At 56.7% G+C, this 17,878-nt stretch overlaps 1 protein-coding gene across 4 annotated transcripts in view; it reads right to left on the bottom strand.

Annotated features, from left to right (window-relative positions):
- CHERP (calcium homeostasis endoplasmic reticulum protein) overlaps window positions 1–17,878 on the bottom strand; it is a 22,118-nt gene extending 4,240 nt beyond the window's left edge. Inside the window, exons 1-12 of one of the 4 annotated variants that reach the window (XM_082621130.1) lie at window positions 17,794–17,878; window positions 17,311–17,484; window positions 12,892–13,076; window positions 11,654–11,791; window positions 11,242–11,393; window positions 9,564–9,708; window positions 9,364–9,453; window positions 7,833–8,163; window positions 4,935–5,110; window positions 2,697–3,132; window positions 1,132–1,370; window positions 32–165 (exon numbers count right to left, since the gene is read on the bottom strand). In XM_082621130.1, the coding sequence (XP_082477256.1) occupies window positions 32–165; window positions 1,132–1,370; window positions 2,697–3,132; window positions 4,935–5,110; window positions 7,833–8,163; window positions 9,364–9,453; window positions 9,564–9,708; window positions 11,242–11,393; window positions 11,654–11,791; window positions 12,892–13,076; window positions 17,311–17,484; window positions 17,794–17,818 (2,225 nt within the window). In that variant the 5' untranslated portion in view covers window positions 17,819–17,878. The remainder of the gene's footprint in view (window positions 1–31; window positions 166–1,131; window positions 1,371–2,696; window positions 3,133–4,934; window positions 5,111–7,832; window positions 8,164–9,363; window positions 9,454–9,563; window positions 9,709–11,241; window positions 11,394–11,653; window positions 11,792–12,891; window positions 13,077–17,310; window positions 17,485–17,793) is intronic. The other 3 variants (XM_082621132.1, XM_082621131.1, XM_082621133.1) reach the window with 3 other exon arrangements.

The raw sequence follows: 17,878 nt of genomic DNA, 5'->3' as shown, positions 1-17,878 counted from the left end.
CCCTAGCTCCTGGTCTCCCGCAGTCCCGTACCTGTTCCTGGGTCTGTCGTGTGAGGGAGGGCTGTAAAAGGCCTCCACGGCCGCCAGCAGCCTCTCACTGGGTGGCATGGGGGGTGGGAGGCGGATGTCTTTAGGATCCAAAGGCTTGTATTCGTGGTCTTCCAGCTGCAGCAGAGAACACAGCCATCACTGCTCCCTGCTGGAGCCCATCCAGGGAACTGCGGGGGCTGGGGGAGCTGGAGAGCCGGGGGCAGGACACAGTTGCCCTGCGCATCAGAGTGCCTCATCTGACCCTTCCTGGGAAACCCCACCCTCCTGGAGGGTTTGGCCACACCCATACTTCAATTCCTAAATGGGGTGGTTGAGGGCTCCATGGAAGTCGACAGCAGCTACGGAATTCTCTCTCTACAAACATGCAGAGAAGACGTGGCCTCCAAGCTCAGGTGAAGGAACGACCCCTGTTAATTCACCGACACGCCGTGGATCCCAGATGCCCTCCCCTGTCAACCACCGCCCTGTGCCCAGGCTCCTGCCCCGAGGGCAGCCCCGCTGGCCCCCCGCCCCCCCTTGCCCCCCCCCTGCCCCGTGACCTGTGTCTCCGCTCCCAGCCTGCTAGTGCCTCAGAGGGGCCGGGGAGCGGCAGCGACCAGTGCAGCCAGCACGACCCTCAGAGCGCCCTGAGCCCCAGCCCTGGCTCCCTCCTGACCCCCTCTCCTGCCTTGCTCACCTTGCTCGACTGGAGACCACCCCTTTTCTGAGAAATCCCTGTCAGCAGCCCCTGGGCAAGGTGGCTTCCAAAGGCCAGGACCAAGAGGACCTGCACCTCACGCCCAGCCCAGCCCACTCTGAGCAGCTACCAAACTTGCAGCCCCAGGAGGGAGGCTCGGACGGAGCAGTGGGGGACACGGGCCTTGCTCGCAGCCACACGTGAGCACGCGAGGCAGTGTTGCTGGCTCAGGCACATCCTCTCTGACTACTGGTCAGGCTCGCTGGGGTGCGGGAAACGAGAGGGGCGGGGGCCCTGGGAAGCAGTGTTTTGTAGCCAATCAGGAAATGGGTTCCACCTGTGAACTTTCCACGTGGAGACTGAGCATTCAAGGCTAAGCTTGGCACTCAACTCGGCAACATTACCTTCACGAGGGGGGCCATCAGCCCGGCTGGGAGATCGAAGTAGGGCACGTTGGGGACCAGGCTGGGGTCGTCGTGGTTGATGTGGGGAGGGCCCTGTCGCCGCATATGAGGGGGCTGCCCGTTGAAGCCGTGGGGAGGAGGGCCGAAGTCAGGGTGCTGGGGCCCACCCCAAGGCGGGTGCTCGTTGATCCCAGGGTGAGGCATGCGGTGGCCGGGATGGTGGTGAGGGGGTCCCATCTCTGCAAAAGAGAAACTTGACTCAGGCCTGCCGCAAAGTCGAGAGCTGGGCAACGCCAACAGCCCGGTCGAGATCTCCAGGGTAATAAGCGCCAGTGGAAAGGGGCTCAGAGTGGGGCAAGGACGCCCACACCCACTTCCTGGGCAGCCCTGCCCAGCACCAACCCTCCGGCTGCTTCATTCACTGCTTCGGGCCACACAGCAACGGGGGAGGAGCCGGGGCTCAGAGTGGCCTGTCCTGCACCCACAGCAGCACCTGACAGACCTCATGGGTGAAAGAAGGAACCACAAGGGAAATCACATAACCTTCAAGCAGCCATGTTATGAGCCAAACCGTGTCCCCTGCAAATTTACCCCCAGTACCTCAGAATGTGACTGCATTTGGGAATGGAGCCTGTAATGAGATGACTACTTTAGATGAGGTCCTATGAGTGGGCCCTGATCCAATACTGACTGATGTCTTTCTAAGAAAAGGAGGTTAAGAGACAGACACACACAGAGAAGACCATGGGAAGACACAGGGAGAGGACAGCCATCTACAAGCCACGGGGAGAGCCCTCAGTAGAAACCAACCCCACTGACACCTTGATCTCGGACCTCCAGCCTCCGGAACTAACTGCCAGAGAAGAATTGCCTGTTGTTGGAGGCACCCAGTCCATGGTACTTTGTTACAGCAGCCCCAAGACACTCACACAAGCAAGAAACCTGCTACTGGTCTCCAAGCTCAATTTACAGTCAAGAATGGATTTGAGGATAAAGATTGAAGAGTAGGAGAGTTGAAATGAAATTTTTTAGAAAACACAAGATCGAGAAAACTAAAGATTCTTCGAAAAGAAAACAGAACACCTGACGAAAACAGCAAGACAAGGAGCAGGGAATGGCACAAGGACTGCCGGGCCTGGACTCAGTGGCTCGCTCACTGCCTGTCTGCCCGCCGTGGGGACTAGGGAGTTCCTTTTCCTTTCAGAACCCCATCGTCCTTCCTCTTTTGTGAGATACAGGGCCTCACACCTCAACAGCTGGCCTGGTGTCTGGCAGTGCCCACACTAGGGTCACTGGTCTGTCCTCCTCTCCCCACCTCCCTGAGGGACCGAGCTGGGCTCCTCTGTCACCCTATGACCCTCCTCTTGTCACCCTGGCTTAGGGCACACCAGGCCACACAGCAGGACTGCCACCAGTGCCACCAGCCCGCTCAGAAGGCCGGTCCGTCAGGCACCTCTTCCAGGCCCTGCCGGCAAGTAAGCTGACCTTCTCAGGGATCACAGGGCAGGAGAGGGACGTGATCCCTGGCCCGAGGACGGTGCCCCCGAGGGCGACCTTGCACTCACCGGCTTGGAAGTCCCCCTGAGGGTAGTCAAAGCGGTGAGGGTAGGGCGGCCGCTCGAAGGGGTGCCGAGGGGGGAAGTCATCCTGCATGAAGCGGGGCGGGAAGCGGTTGAAGTTGTGTGGGTGTGGCGGCTGGCTGAACTGCGGGTGCTGCTGGTGGGGCGGGAAGGGCCCGCGGAAGTGTGGTGGCCGCTGCATGCGGAAGGGCGGCTCGCGCTGGCCCCCGCCCCAGGGTGGCTGCTCGTGCTGACTGTTCCAGGGGCCCTCGAACTGGTTGTTCCAGTTGGGGTCGGGCTGACTGTTCCAGGGGGCGTCGCGTTGGCCATTCCAGCCGGGGTCCCCACGCTGCTCACCCCACATTCCCTCGTGGCTGTTGTTCCAGGGCGGGCAGTGGGGCGGCCCGCCCTGGTGGTGTGGGTAGGGGGGCTGCTCGGGAGGCTGCAAGGCAAAGAGCGGAAGTGAGACCCGGCCTGCATTGGGCACGCGGGGCACCCAGCAGGCACCTGCTGACCTCAGTCTCCGGCGGTGGAGGCGGCCCGGCCCCGAGCCCAGCACCCCCTGGAGCTGCAGCCTACAGCCTGGCTGGGCGCTGCCACCTTCACTCTGATGCGTGCAGAGGATGCTGTGGTGCCCACCCATCCCCCAGGCCCAGACTCTCAAGTGCTGCACCTGCATCTGGGCTGGGGAGCACCCCGACCCCATGCCTGACAGAAGCTGGGGGATGAACACCAGCCCACGAGCCCCTCAGTGGGACAGTGCAGGGGTGTGGCCCCACCACTCCCAGGGTACAGAGGCTGAGCCGCAGGGCCCATGGCAGAGCCCGCCCTGACGACACCCCGTCCCTGCCTGTTTTCCCTTCCCTGTCACTTCTCTCCCCTACGCTGCCTCCTGGGGTCACCTGCCCTCTTACATCCTTATCTCAGAGTCTGCTGTGTTACCAGGAAATGGCTTTCTGTAAGTTGAAGACCATAAACTCTGGAGCTTGCCCAGCTGCTGCTTTGAAGACTTAAAGAGCCAGGACTGCAACCCAAACTCAGGGCCAGGGTGGCCTGTGCCTGGGTGAGGCTGCCCAGAGGGCCACCTCTAGGGTCAGGGCTGGGTGGCTCCGCTGACCACAAGCACAGGGAGGCCGGCCCCGGCCGCCACACCCTCAGGTTTTCGGGAGAAGCCAAGAAGCCAGATTTTCAATATGGCAACTATTTCAATATGTAAACACCACGTGGGCAGGCCAGGCTGTGGTTTCCTATTGTGGACTGTGGGTGCACTGCTGGCCTTCAGTGAGGGAGCCCCACTGTTGTGAGCCTAACCTGCCGGTCCCCAAAAAGACAGCCGGGAGACACTAGGGGCATCTGTTTCCACTCCAACAAAAGGGGGGAAGTGCCCCCGCATCAGAGGGCACCCAACACTGCAGGGCTCACACTAGGCACCCAGAGGCGGGAGCTGTCTTTGTGGGGATGCCCCGTCTTTTGTGATGTTAAATCTCTTGTCCGGAAGCTGAGGGTGGGCTGGGGGTACTCACAGCCATGACCCTGCACTTGTCAGCCCAGAACTGTCTCCCTTATGCCCCCTCCACACAGGGTCAACCAGGGAGGGCCACGTCCACCATGCCTGGTCCAGAGGCAAGTGGACACCCAGAGCTAGACCGGATTGCTCTAACCAGATCCAGTGGCCAGAGAGCAAGCTGCGGGGTGTTTCCCAGTCATGTTATGCTGGATGAGAATGACCCCTGCCCTGGCCTAGAAGTTTCTGACTCCAACGAACCTGGAGGGAGGGAAGAATGGACCAGCATCCCAGTCCCACAAAATGCTGCTAGCCTGGTATTTCTGACCTTTCCTTTCCTTATGAAAGCACCATGTTCTTTCTAGGGTGATGAGATGTTGACACTGCTGGGCAAACAAGTTAAAAAGGGAAGGAAACAAATTGCCTTGCTGTACTTCATGGTGTGAAACTTTTCAGCATTCACAGGAAAATGGGGACCTGTGTTACAGAGAAGCCCAGGTAACCAAAGCTCCCGGGAAGGATGTAAAGGCCCAACTTTCTTCCCAGCTCAGTCCCCATACTTCGGGAAGACTATCACCTTCTTGACACCCCCCCAAACCCCAGGCCCTGCTGCAGAACCTCGTTGCCCAGGGAGCCGCTAAAAGCCCATCAACCCGCATAGCGGTCATCACCCACCTGCCTGCCGTCCAGCTGAACCCAAGTGTGCCCCACATGCCCCTGCAACAAGTTCTAAGAGATACCTGCTGTTGGCCCCAAGGAGCAACGGGGTGAGGCTGGTCAAACCACGGGGGCTTGTTAGGTGGGATCTGGTCATGGGGCCCAGGGCCCCGGGGGCCGGTGGCAGCAGGGTCCTGGACCCCTCCTGAGGCGTCGTACTCGGAAGAGCCGGGTATCTGGATGGGAGGCTTGTTGTCATCTAGAACCAGGCAAAAAAGCACTCAGAGAAGGTGGCAGCAGGAGGCCCCAACCGAAATGATCTTGAGCAAGCACCCAGGGCCAACCCAGGCTGGGCTTACTGCCCAGTAAACCCTTGCTTCTTGATCCCACTGAAAACTGCCATTGCCTCCAGGAAGGCAACATGAAGAGAGGCCTGACCTTGGCCAGGATATGCCCCTCTCTCCTTTGAACGCTTTATAATAAGTATCCTACTTATTGATCGATAAGCCATATTGATTTTACTTTGCCCAAGAATTTTTATCAATTAAAAATTTTATTTAATTTTTGGTTGCATCGGGTCTTTGTTGCTGCGCGCAGGCTTTCTCTAGTTGCAGCGAGCGGGGGCTACTCTTCGTTGCGGTGCGCGGGCTTCTCATTGCGGTGGCTTCTCTTGTCATGGAGCACAGGCTCTAGGCGCACGGGCTTCAGTAGTTGTGGCACACGGGTTCAGCAGTTGTGGCACACGGGTTCAGTAGTTGTGGCTTGCAGGCTCTAGAGCACAGGCTCAGCAGTTGTGGTGCACAGGCTTAGTTGCTACACGGCATGTGGGATCTTCCCAGACCAGGGCTCGAACCTGTGTGCCCTGCATTGGCAGGTGGATTCTTAACCACTGCGCCACCAGGGAAGCCCCCATCATCACTTTATTAAGTACCCTTTTTGCATCTAGTTGAAAGATTTCTTCCCATCTGATCTGTTAGATTTTCTGGTATTAAACCATCCTTATATATTCCTGAGACATATCCTATTTGGTCATGACATATCTTTTAAATACTTTGCTAGATTTCACCTGCTAAGACTTCACTGGGTTGGCCAAAAAATGCCTTCAGTTTTTAAGTAAAAATAAAAGACACGTTTTTCATTTTCACCAAGAACTTTATTTTTTTTAAATTAATTAATTAATTTATTTTCGGCGGTGTTGGGTCTTCGTTTCTGTGCGAGGGCTTTCTCTAGTTGCGGCGAGTGGGGGCCACTCTTCATCGCGGTGTGCAGGCCTCTCACTGTCGCGGAGCACAGGCTCCAGACGCGCAGGCTCAGTAGTTGTGGCTCGCGGGCCCAGCTGCTCCGCGGCATGTGGGATCCTCCCAGACCAGGGCTCGAACCCGTGTCCCCTGCATCGGCAGGCAGACTCTCAACCACTGTGCCACCAGGGAAGCCCCAAGAACTTTACTGAACAATGTATTCACCCTTTTGTTCTCCTACCTCCTGCCATTTTTCAGGCAACTTCATAATTCCATCTTCCCAAAACTTTTTATCTTTTTGAGCAAAGGACTGTTCCAGGTGCCTTTTACAGTGTTCCAGGGAATTGAAAATTTTTCCATTAAGAGAATTTTGTAAAGACCGAAATAAATAGAAATCCAAAGGTGCAACGTCTGGTGAATACGGCAGATGAATCAGAACTTCCCAGCCAACCTGAAACAGTTTTTGCCTGGTCATCAAAGAAGCATGCAGCCTTGCGTTATCCTGATGGAAGATCATGCATTTTCTGTTGACTAACTCTGGACGCTTTCGTCGAGTGCTGCTTTCATTTGGTCTAATTGGGAGCAGTACTTGTTGGAATTAATCGTTTGGTTTTCCGAAGAAGCTCATAACAGAGGACTCCCTTCCAATCCCACCATATACACAACGTCACCTTCTTTGAATGAAGGCCAGCCTTTGGTGTGGTTGGTGGTGGTTCATTTCACTTGCCCCACGATCTCTTCCTTTCCACACTATTGTACAGTATCTACTTTTCATCGCCCATCACAATTTGTTTTAAAAACGGAACGTTTTCATTATGTTTAAGTAGAGAATCGCATGCGGAAATACGGTCAAGAAGGTTTTTTCACTTATGTGGAACCCAAACATCAAAGTGATTAACATAACCAAGCTCGTGCAAATGATTTTCAACGCTTGATTTGGATATTCTGAGTATGCTGGCTATCTCCCGTGTGATATAACGTTGATTGTTCTCAATTAATGTCTTAATCTGATCTTTATCAACTTCAACTGGTCTACCCAATGGTGGAGCACCGTCCAGCGAGATTATCTCCAGCATGAAATTTCGCAAACCACCTTTGACAGGTTTTGATCAGTCACAGCACCTTCTCTATACACTGCACAAATCTTTTTTTGCACTTCGGTTGTGTTTTTACCTTTCTTGAAATGATAAACTGTAGTATGTTGAAAATGTTGCTTTTTGTTTTCTATCTTCAGTATTAAACTGGCTACACAAAAATTCACCAATTTTGATGTCTTTTTTTAAATGCACGTTGATATGACAGCTGTCACATACAATCTAACAAAATTGTTTTGAATGAAGTTAAAGACAACTAAGTGCTATTAGAGCCATCTTATGGAAAAAACCGAACAAACCTTTTGGCCCACCCAATATTTACTATTTCTTCATCTTTGTTCAGAAGTGACACTGCGTTACATTTTTCTTTCTTTCCCTGTCCATGTCCATCTGATATTAGTTATCCTAGCCTCGAAAAATGACTTGGAGAGCTTTCCTCTCCATTCTCTGGGATGGTTTGTACAGAACTGTCTCAGTTGTAAGGGCGTGGTTACACTTACCTGTGAAATTACCTGTCTGGTGCTTGTAAATAGATTAGAATCTGCTCCTCAGATTGGGCCTGAGACTACAGAACCAGACCCCTTCCCGGGGGAGGAGACTGCTTTCTGAAGGCTGCCTCCTGGGGGCAGGTGCTGAGGGAGCCACGTACCAGGCTGGGTGGTTGGCGGGATGGCCGGGGCAGGCGTGGGGGCGGGGGGCGGCGCAGGCGGCGGCGGAGTGGCCTTGACTTCAGCTTCCATTTGTGGCATCTGGATCTGCGGCTGCGGCTGCTGCTGCTGCTGCTGCTGGGCCAGGCTGTTGACAAACTCCTCGTGCTGTGTCTTGAGGGTCTGGATCTGCTGCTGGAAGGCCAGCTGCACCGGCTGAACCACCGAGGAGTACTCATTGATGAGGGTTGCCTGGTGGAGAGCAGGGCAGCTGGCACTCAGGACGTGAGACTCAAGGTCCGAGACCCTCTGGAGCAGCACGGGGACAAATGCCTGGGGAGCACCCAGAAGGTTGGGGTGATGCTGCGGGCAGCAAGGCCCAGGGACCCAGGGCAAGCAGGCGATTGTCACGTAAAACAATCAACTTGAGCTTGACAACCACAGAGCATCTCAGTCTAGCCAGACTTGGTGACGTTTGGTGCTGGGCAGTTTAGAATTCCCTAACAATGGGAATAAGCAAGGACAGCCGTGCCCTGGAGTGCCACACAGACATTAAAATCCCACCACTGACAAACGTCCTAGGACATGCTCACAGGCGGTACTTCTTACTCACTGTATGGCTTTGAGCAAGTCACAACCTCCCCGGAGCCTCAACTTCCTCACCTGTAAAATTGGACAATAACGGGACCTACCTCTGAGGACTCGGGGAAAATGCAGTGAAAGGAACTAGGGTGACTCAGTAACCATGAGCTGCTACCGCCAACTCAATAGGAGAAAAGCGGTGAATATCACTGTGGTATGGTGGTATGAGCCCATTTTTATTTATCAATTAAAAAAAGGGAGTAAAACTTAGAGAAAAAGTCTGAAATGTACTTTCCTCATTTGTCTTTCTGAGCATGAAAGCTTCTCCCCTGTAGGGAGGGTGGCAGTCAAGAGCATCACAGAGGAAACGGTCAACATATAGCTTCTCACATTCAACCAGACCTGTGCAGGAAGACGACACCTTCCGGCCTGGGAAAAGGGGGTGTGAACTGTGCCTTTCACCCAAGCAGCTGTAGATGGGGTAGCAATGCCGGCACCACAGGAGAGGTGACCAAGGAGATCCGACCCTCCTCTCCCTGCTCTGCGACCCTGACCTCTGAGTAGATTCCCCCTCAGAGAGAAGCAGACGTGCACACGGGACACCGTGCACAACACGATGACTGTGGCAGCCTAGACTATGCCAGGGTTTCCTCATGCTCCCATCACACCTGGAGGACCAGAGCAAATGGGCCAAAGGCAGAGCAGAGCCTAAAGCAGGTAACCTGGTCACAAGCGCACCAGGAAAAGTCTGGCGGGCTTGCCTGGGAAGGCTCACTGGCTGCTGTGGACGGGGTGGGGGCCCCCGAAACTGCTCCTCAGACTCTGCCTCCCACCACTCACCACCATCCCAGGGGCACGCCGGGGAGTCCAGTTGGGAAAATGCCACCAGGACTCTGAGGTCACCACCCTACTGGTGGTGCCCAGCCCCCAACTTCAGGGAGCAGCACACACCTGGTACTGGCCGAGCCCCAGGGCCGGGCTCTGTAACTGCTGGATGATGGAGTCGTCAAAGTAGCCGTTCTTCTCCCAGAGCTGCAGGAGCTGGACGTTGGGGGGGAGGGAAAGACCATGTCAGGGGGAAAACGAGCGCTACCCCCGCAGCCCCTGCTCATCTCCCCCCCGTCCCCCACCCCGCTGGCTGCCCCTCATACCCGGGCAATTTTCTGCTGCTTGTCCTCCTCCACAGCCAAGAAGCTGGTACAGTAGATGGGCACCACGACCTTCTGCAGGGCGGCCAGCAGCTCCCGGGCCTGCTTGCGCTGGCTGTGAGGGAGAGACCTTCCGCGCGTCAGGGCCCTGGGGCGGGACCCGGCCACGCGCCCGTTACCATCGCGGCTCCAGTCACAGCACCCTCTGCCTTCTTGGGACACGGGCCCCCAACCCGGCTGGGACAAGGGCTGGGCTCCCCACAAGATGGATGGACGGCAGTGGGAGGAGGAAAAGAACACAGCCTGGGGATTTTCAGAGCAAGCCCTCTCACCCTGGTCCCCTTATCAGTAAGATAACTCTTCTCTCCCAGGGTGGCATGAGGATGGACAGACATAGGCCTGTGAGAGCCCCAGCTGCCCACAAAGGCTGAGCTCGGGTTGCTGTGGGTACAGGGCCTTGTCCACGCAGCCTCGCTCAGCACTGTCACCCCCTAGGCACGAGGAAACCTGGGCTGGGACCCCACCTTCCACGAGGCAGAGGGAGTGTGCGGGCTGCCAGATGCCTAGGAGCCTGAGGCCTGACAGGGTGAGGCGGCCTTTCAGGGGGCACGCCGCATAAATGAGCGTGGAGGGCCCGCAGCTGTGCAAAGAGGTGGCAGAGCCCGGGGAAGAAGGTGGGCAGCTAGAACCCCTCTCAGAGGCGAGCTCACCAGAGGGAGCTCAGAGAGAGCAGCAAGTGCCCGGGGCCGGGAAGCCAGGTTGGGGGAGGGAGGGCAGCCCAGGCAGGAGAACAGGGCGAGCCGCACTGGGCTTCCAGACAGTGAGGCTCAGGAAGCGGGTGGCTGGAGAAGTGCCAAAAACAGGGCTGTCTCTGCAGATCTGCCCTGAGTCAGCGGAGCAGCTGGTGGAGCAGGAGGCAGACAAGGTTCCGAACAGCTACTTATTTCCCAATGGCAGACAAACAGGGGAAGGTGATGTAGGGAGCGCGGAGTGACACCGGAACCGCCCACATGGCACAAGAAGCGGGGAGGGGCACGGCCCGGCTGCACGTGGGCAGAAGGGGCAAGACCTGGGTCTGAGTCTGCTGCCCTCACAGGAGCTGTCCCCCAGCCAGCCAAGTTCAAAGACAAGTGTGGCAGCCAGTCTTCACAGCTACAGGCTAGTCTTACTAGCACCGTGAGCTTCCCCCGTCTCTGGCCTAGGCATCTGGTTTCTCGACTGAACCTCTGTCAAAAGGCACCAAAGAGGCCGTGTGGAAGTAAACACCAGCCTGGCCTTAGGAGGGCTGGGGGGGTGGGGGGGGCAGAGCGTTAGCCAAGGGCACCCTATGGGAAGATTCCTGAAGCAGGGCAGAGTCAGGTGACTGGGGTGTGCGTAGGTCAGTGAAAGGGAGCTGGCAGCTGACAGAGACACAGAAAAACACCCAGGAACTACCCTGAGAGCAAGGAGTGAGGGGACAGCGGCTCCAGGCGGGGTGAGGGATCTGGGGTAGGGGCTGAGGTGGTGGGGGGTGCGGGTGGCTGTCCTCCCGATGGAGGCCTTGTGGCTCAGACCAACCCTCCCCCTGGGTCTTCGGAAGAGTGGTTCCCAGTCCCAGGACAGGCCAGGCTCCGGAGCGCAGAGCATCGGCCGGGAGAGGGAGGAGGAGCAGGAGGGAAGGCGGAGCTGGCAGGGCCCTCACCAGTGGTGCAGGACATCATTGATCAAGTAGATGAGGTGCAGCCGCAGCTCAAAGTGCGCCCCGTCGGCTGTGATGCGGTTCCGGAGGTGGCCCGCCATCAGCTCGCAGTGCGGTGGGGACTTGGCATTGCTGAACATCCAGTTCTTCCCAGCCTGCAACAGCCAGGGTGGTGGGTGAGTGGGGCTGGCCTTCCCCAGGCCAAAGTGTGTACAGACGCCCGGGAATGTCGGACGGCCTCTGCCTGCCTTCCATGTTTCTTGGTGGGGGAGCCCACGGAAGTGCTCATGCGGGAAAGGGATGCGGAGACGGGGTGCCCCTAGAGCAGCCCTGGCCCAGACTGGCTGCAGGAGCTCCCACCTAGTCAGGAGCACCAGGTTCTGGGAGCACGCCCCCAGCCCCACCCCGCCCTCACCGAGATGGCATCTTTGGTGCAGGTGTCGATGATGGGCTGCAACAGGTTGTCAAACTCGTTCATGTCCAGCTGGGTCTCCTCCAGGAGCTTCTGCATCTGCTGTTCCACCGCGTGGGCCACGGCTGCTGTCACCTGCTCCTAGAAGGCCAAGTGGGACCGAGACTGCATGAGGAGGGACCTTGGTCCAGGCCCAGCCAGGCTGGCCTATCAGTGCCCTGCCCCCAACACTCACGCCCGAAGCCTGAGACACGCATCTGTAAGTCACGGCTGTAACAGGCAGAGGATAAAGCCAGACAAGATTCAGGGGGAGACAATGTCTACCCGGAGATGACAGACAGAAAGATTAAGACCCAGAGGAACAAGGAATCTCTGCACATCAATTCACCAAAAAAAGAAAGAAAAATGAGTGGCAGGTGTGAACACGGTATGGAGAGGACAAACATAAACAGTCACCAGTCAAAAAAAAGCAGGGCAACCTCACTAGCAACAAGGGAGTCCGAAATTAAAACATGACGCCAGACTTCTGCCCGTTAGGTTGGCAAACTGAGATATGGCTGAGACCTGGTGCTGCTGGGGCGACAGGCAGTCAGCCCAGGGCTGGCTGTAGCCAGACTGCCCAGTCTGTGACAAGCTCCGTATGGAAACTGAGGGTATGCATTCTGGAGTGTTTTGTTTTCAATAATACAACCGTAACTTACGTCTTGACTCCAATACTAAAACTGGGGCTGGTGTTTCAGATATCTTTTCATCCATCTTGTGTTTCTGGCAACTTATCCTATTGTATTTGGCCAAAGTACCAGACTGTGATGGATTGGGACAAAAGGGTCCTTCCCCTCAACAGCTTGGGGTGACCTAACTAGCAGGAGCTGGTGCCAGTGGCACCAGAGGCCACCTGGATTCTCTGTCACACAGTTTCCAATGTACAGTCTCACTTGTCGCATCCACTCCAGCACAACGGGTGTGTGGGTATCAAAGCTCGTGCAGTGACCTCACTGGGATGAGAAGCAACCTCCGTGTCCAGCATAGGGGTCAAGCTAAACAGAACATGGGTGGTGGCAGCACTGGAGGGATAATGACTGTCAGGCACTGAGCCCCGGGCAACGGGACATCCCCGTCCTCAGCACTGACACCGAATATTAACGTCAATGTACAGATACAAAAACTGAGGCACAGAGGGTGAGCTCTGGGTACCCACCTCAGGTCAACAGGGGAGGGGAGGGGGAGGAGCCGGCCCGTACCTGTCTGAGGGCCAGCAGGTGCTGCTCTTGCTGCTGCAGGTTCCACTGGCTCTGCTGGATGAGCTCGTCCATGGATGGGGTGCCCTGGGCTGGCGGGATGGGCGCAGCAGGGGCCAGCGGGGGCTGTGGCAGCGGTGGCAGGGCCGTGGCCGCTTCCAGCTCTGGGGCCTGCTGCTTGCAGATGACTGGCAGGAGAGGAGGAGAGGTGGCCCCTGTGAGGAGGTGGCTGGGGTCCAGGTATCCCCTTGGCCGCCTCTTGGGCAGCTCTGAGCCCCGGGGGCTCCCTTCCCTATACTCACCACCCAGAAGAGGACCCCTGCGACGTGCCGCAGCCATGCGTGCCCTGTACCATGGGGCCTAGCCCCAGACCCCTTCTGCCTTCCCGCTCATCCTCTCCTCAGAGACCTTTGGAACCGTCATCTCACCACTCGCTAGCCAACACCGTCCAGCCTTGCCCACTGTCCGTCGGCCTAGAGGAAGCCTGAGCTTCACCCCCTCCACATTCTCCACACCTCGCCTGGGCCTGAAGAAACAGCCCCTCCCCGAGGGAGTCTCTCAACCCCCAGCAACCTCAGCAGCTATTTCTAACGTCTGCTGTCCCGCAGTCTACTCTTCCCTTTCAAGACAGCAAAGCCACCGGACCTCTGGATGGCGACCAGCAAACCCACGCGTCTGCAGCCCTACGGCAGGAGCACAGCAGCACCAACACGTGCTGTGGCCTCCCTACACCCCACCCTTTGCCTTCCTTCCACTGGCTCTATTCCTCTGCATTCAAGGGTCAATCCATATGGAGGCGACGTGGGATGCCCTATCCTGCTAGCAGGAGACTGCATTGGGCAGGTGCAGGCCCCAAACCTCGCCAGATGAGATGGGAGGGGAGGACTTGGGGGAAGGGTCCCTGGACAAGATGGCCTCCCCCTCTGCATTTGGGCCTCGGCTGGTCTGAGCGTGACCACGCTCTGCTGGAGCCCTTCTGAGTCCCACTCTAAGGGGGCCCAGCCTTTGGACAAAGCCATAGAAAGGACGGTGGGGTGCAGGGTGTCATCCAGGGCCCACCACTGCTTAGGTCTGAGGTAGGCCTTCACCAAAGGCACCTTATGGGACCACCCCCACCCCCTGACTTGCGCTCTGGATCCCACCCTCCCAGGGACGCTGCTTCAGGAAATGTGTCCTCTCGCTCTCCTTCCTTCGTTTTCTCTCTTTACTGACTCTGCCCCAGCAACATCTAAACACACCCGAGTCTTCGATCTTCAAAAGCTCCCTCTTCATCCATGCCCCGCTCTCAACAATTTTACAGCCAAGATTCATCTTCAACTCTTCATCTCCCCTTTATCTCAACCCACGGAGGTCTGGCTCCGCCCACCCACCCCACCTCCAAAGCCACTGCGGTCATCCCCACTCAGCCTGATGGCCCCGTCTCAGCTCCTTGTCTCACGTGGTCTGTGTGGCCATCCCCTTGGCCCCTTCTTCCTCTATCCGACCCCCACATACCGAGATGCCCGGTCTGAGAATTAAGCCCCCTCCTCTGAGCAAGTCCCCACGGGAACATGACATCTTCCTGTGGCTGCAGTTACAAAGTGCACTCTACTACCCCTAAATCTATCATTGCCATCCTGGATTCCTCAGGCTTTGGGTCTAACTACAGACCAAATAGCCACTGCTTTCCACAGGCACCTCAAACACGCATGGGTTTCCTCTCACCCTATGTTCCACCCCCTGCAAAGCTCCCCCTTCTGATCCGTGGCTGGCACAGCTACGCCCACATGCCCGAGCCAGAAGTGAGAATGTTCATGCACCTTTCTCTCCCTTGCACTTCACACTAACAAGCTGCCCCACACAGTCAAGTCACCCTCCTAGATCACATGCCAATCTATCTGTGTCCTGCCATCTCCGTCATGACTCTGCTGTCACCTGCGTCAACCTGGGAACTGGTTTCCCTGCATCCAGTCCTGCCTCCCCTCCCCTTCTCTACTCTGTGGCTGTAGTGCCGCTGCTCAAAGTGTGGTCCAAGGGCCAGCCCCGGGTGACGCCAAGACCAGACAACCACAGAAATGGCGAGGGAGTGTTTTGGCACTTTTACAGCAATTTGATGTTTCATGATGCACGTTTTTCCCCCCATTTTTTTCTTTTCTTGGTCGTGCCACGTGACTTTCGGGATCTTAGCTCCCCGAGCAGGGATCGAACCTGGGCCCCGGCAGTGAAAGCGCCAAGTCCTAACCACTGGACCGCCAGGGAACTCCCATCATTGTTCACATTTTTACTGTACTTTGACAAACTGTACTTTTTGCAACAGATCAGAAAAAAAAAAACAAAAAACAGTCCTTCACCAGAGTCTGTGAGGCGCCAACCTCAAGCGGTCCCAGGACTCAGTCTTCTCAAACCACCAGGGTGAAGGGTTGGCTACAGAGTGCCTAGCCCTGCTCCAGAACACAGTCCTGAAACCCTTCTAGAGCTTCCCCAAAGCTTCCAGAATTCCTAAGTCCTTGGTAAGCCAGCCCTCCCTGCTGTGCACCCTCACTTCTGGCCACTCCAAGAATCCCTCCTTCTCTGGGCTTCAGGCACCCTGAGCTTTTGCCCCGCTCCTCCCAGCCCCTCCTAAGGCTCGTGCCTCCATCCCAACACTCCTGGCTCCTCAGTTTCCGTGTGTCTAATTCTGACACAGACTTTAATGGCAACGGAGATATTCTTACCTGCAGAAAGCATTTCCTGAGTCCCGATCTCCCCCTGCTAGAAACACCCCAACTTCCCCCAATATGGCACCAAGTCCCAAGCAGCCCCCGATTTCTGACTTTCAGGGTGGCAGTGGGCTCCCCTCGCAGGGGAAGCAGCTCTCACCTCGTGATCACTTGAACCCAAACACCATCCTCCCCTGCCCAGTTATGCCACCCGCATCAATATCCAACTGGCGCTTCAGTTCACAGATTCTACCCCTTAACCCCAAGCCCACTCCCTTTACTCAACTCACCGACTCAATTCAGACTTTACCACCAACTGCCATCCCAGCCTCCACTCACGCTCCTTCCAGCCTGTTCTCCACACAGGCCACACAAACCCGACCCACCTCTCGCTTGTTTCAACCTCCCTTGTGGCTTCCCACTGCCTACAGCAGAGGGGTTTTTTTGTTTTTGTTTTTTTTTTTGCGGTACGCGGGCCTCTCACTGTTGTGGCCTCTCCCGTTGCGGAGCCCAGGCTCCGGACGCGCAGGCCCAGCGGCCATGGCCCACGGGCCCAGCCGCTCCACGGCATGCGGGATCCTCCCGGACCGGGGCACAAACCCGTGTCCCCTGCATTGGCAGGCGGACTCTCAACCACTACGCCACCAGGGGTGCCCACAGCAGAGGTTTTAAAGTTGACGTGCTGGGGCTAAGGAACGGTTGCTCCAGAAACACATAAATGGGTACATTTTGCCTACCATTTCTGGCAACAGATCTTCCCCACCCTCATCTCAAACCTTAAACAGGCACCAGAAGAACCCCTGGATTAAGGAAGAAAACCCAAACTTTCCCCTGGAAACTTTCCCACTCCAGATCAACCCCCTGCCCCGTCTACACACATCTACACTCCAGCCATGCTAGGCCTCTTATGATTCCTCCCCCGGCTCTCAAAACACACTGTGCTTGTTCAAGCCACTGTGCCTTTGCTATATCTTACAAACTATCGATCACCTACTACCTGCTACCTATTAGGCACAACACTGACCCAAACAAGGTCTGGTTGGCCTCAGGGAGCTTGTAGTCCAGGGAGCATTCACCTTTCAATGTCCACCTACTTGGCAATCTGAAACACAACGTTTTCTAGAAGCTAGGGATTTGCTACTGAACAATACAGATGTGAACTCAGAGACTATTTATCTGATGACTATTTACCTGTTATTCAAAGACCAGCTAGGATAACTGACCTCATCTTAAATTCTCTTAATTTCAAGCCGGAACCTTGAAGCCCAAACCAGTGAACATAAAGAGCTGCAAAGAACTAAAGCCCACAGGACAATTCGTTTTGATCTGGACTGCAACCATCTGAAATGCACAAAAACCTTGCTGGACCCACAGAGAGCCCGCAAAGGGGGCTGGACGGTACCTGCCAGGAGGGTCCCACCCAGTCCGGCTTCTATCACTTCCTCCCTGGAAAACACTGAAGCAGTCACTCTACTCGCTGATCTCAGTCATCATGTTTGCAAAACAACAGCAATCCCTGATCCGGAGCCCAGAAGGAAAATCGATAACCTCGCTCTCCATGACACTCGGACCCTGCAGCCGCAGGGCTGTGGGAACAGCCGAAGGAATCGTGAAGGCCGAACTAACCCATTTTCACAGAGAAATAGCATGCGACCCAAAAGAAGGCGTTTTGTGGCAGAGCCCGAAATGGAACCAGAGAAAGGATTCGCTCGAGGGGGCGGCCTGAGAGCTGGAGAGGACTCACGCTGCTGCTGCTCTAGAGCCAACTTGCACTTGTAGTAACTGTAGAACTCGCCTCCGAACAGAAACGAGAATTTCGGGTTGTCCTTCTGCTTCTCCATCGTCATCTTTTCAAACTCGGGCCCGTTCCGGGCCACGAACTGGGCCAGCTTGTCGATGACATTTCGGAGTTCCTGGTCTGGAAGACGGAGAAAAGGCCACGCGGGGCGTCAGCGAGGACCGCCCAAATCCGGGGGCCCTGGCTTCCTAGCCCGCGTCCGCGGGGCCGGGGTCCCTAGGGGTGGGCCCAGGAGAAGCCGCCCTTGTACGGGTCCCGATAGGGGCCAGAAGCGCTCCAGGAATGCGGGGATCCGCGGGAGAGGCCGCAGGCGAACCCGGGAGGCCGAGCCCCGCCCCCTCCTAGGCCCGGGGACCCCGGAAGGCGGGGCGGGTCAACAGGGGATTCCGGGGAGAGAGAAACGGCCCCCGAGCCCGGGCTGGGCCTCACCATCGGGCGGCAGCGGCATCTCCATGGCTCCGGCCGCGGGGAACGTCCTCCAGCGCCTCACGATCGCCCACCAGGGCCGTCTGCG

Source organism: Mesoplodon mirus, assembly GCF_964341445.2.
Source record: "Mesoplodon mirus genome assembly, chromosome: 5".
NCBI lineage: Eukaryota > Metazoa > Chordata > Mammalia > Artiodactyla > Ziphiidae > Mesoplodon > Mesoplodon mirus.
Note: the sequence above shows the minus strand (reverse complement) of the source record. Positions and strands in the feature narration are given on the sequence as shown.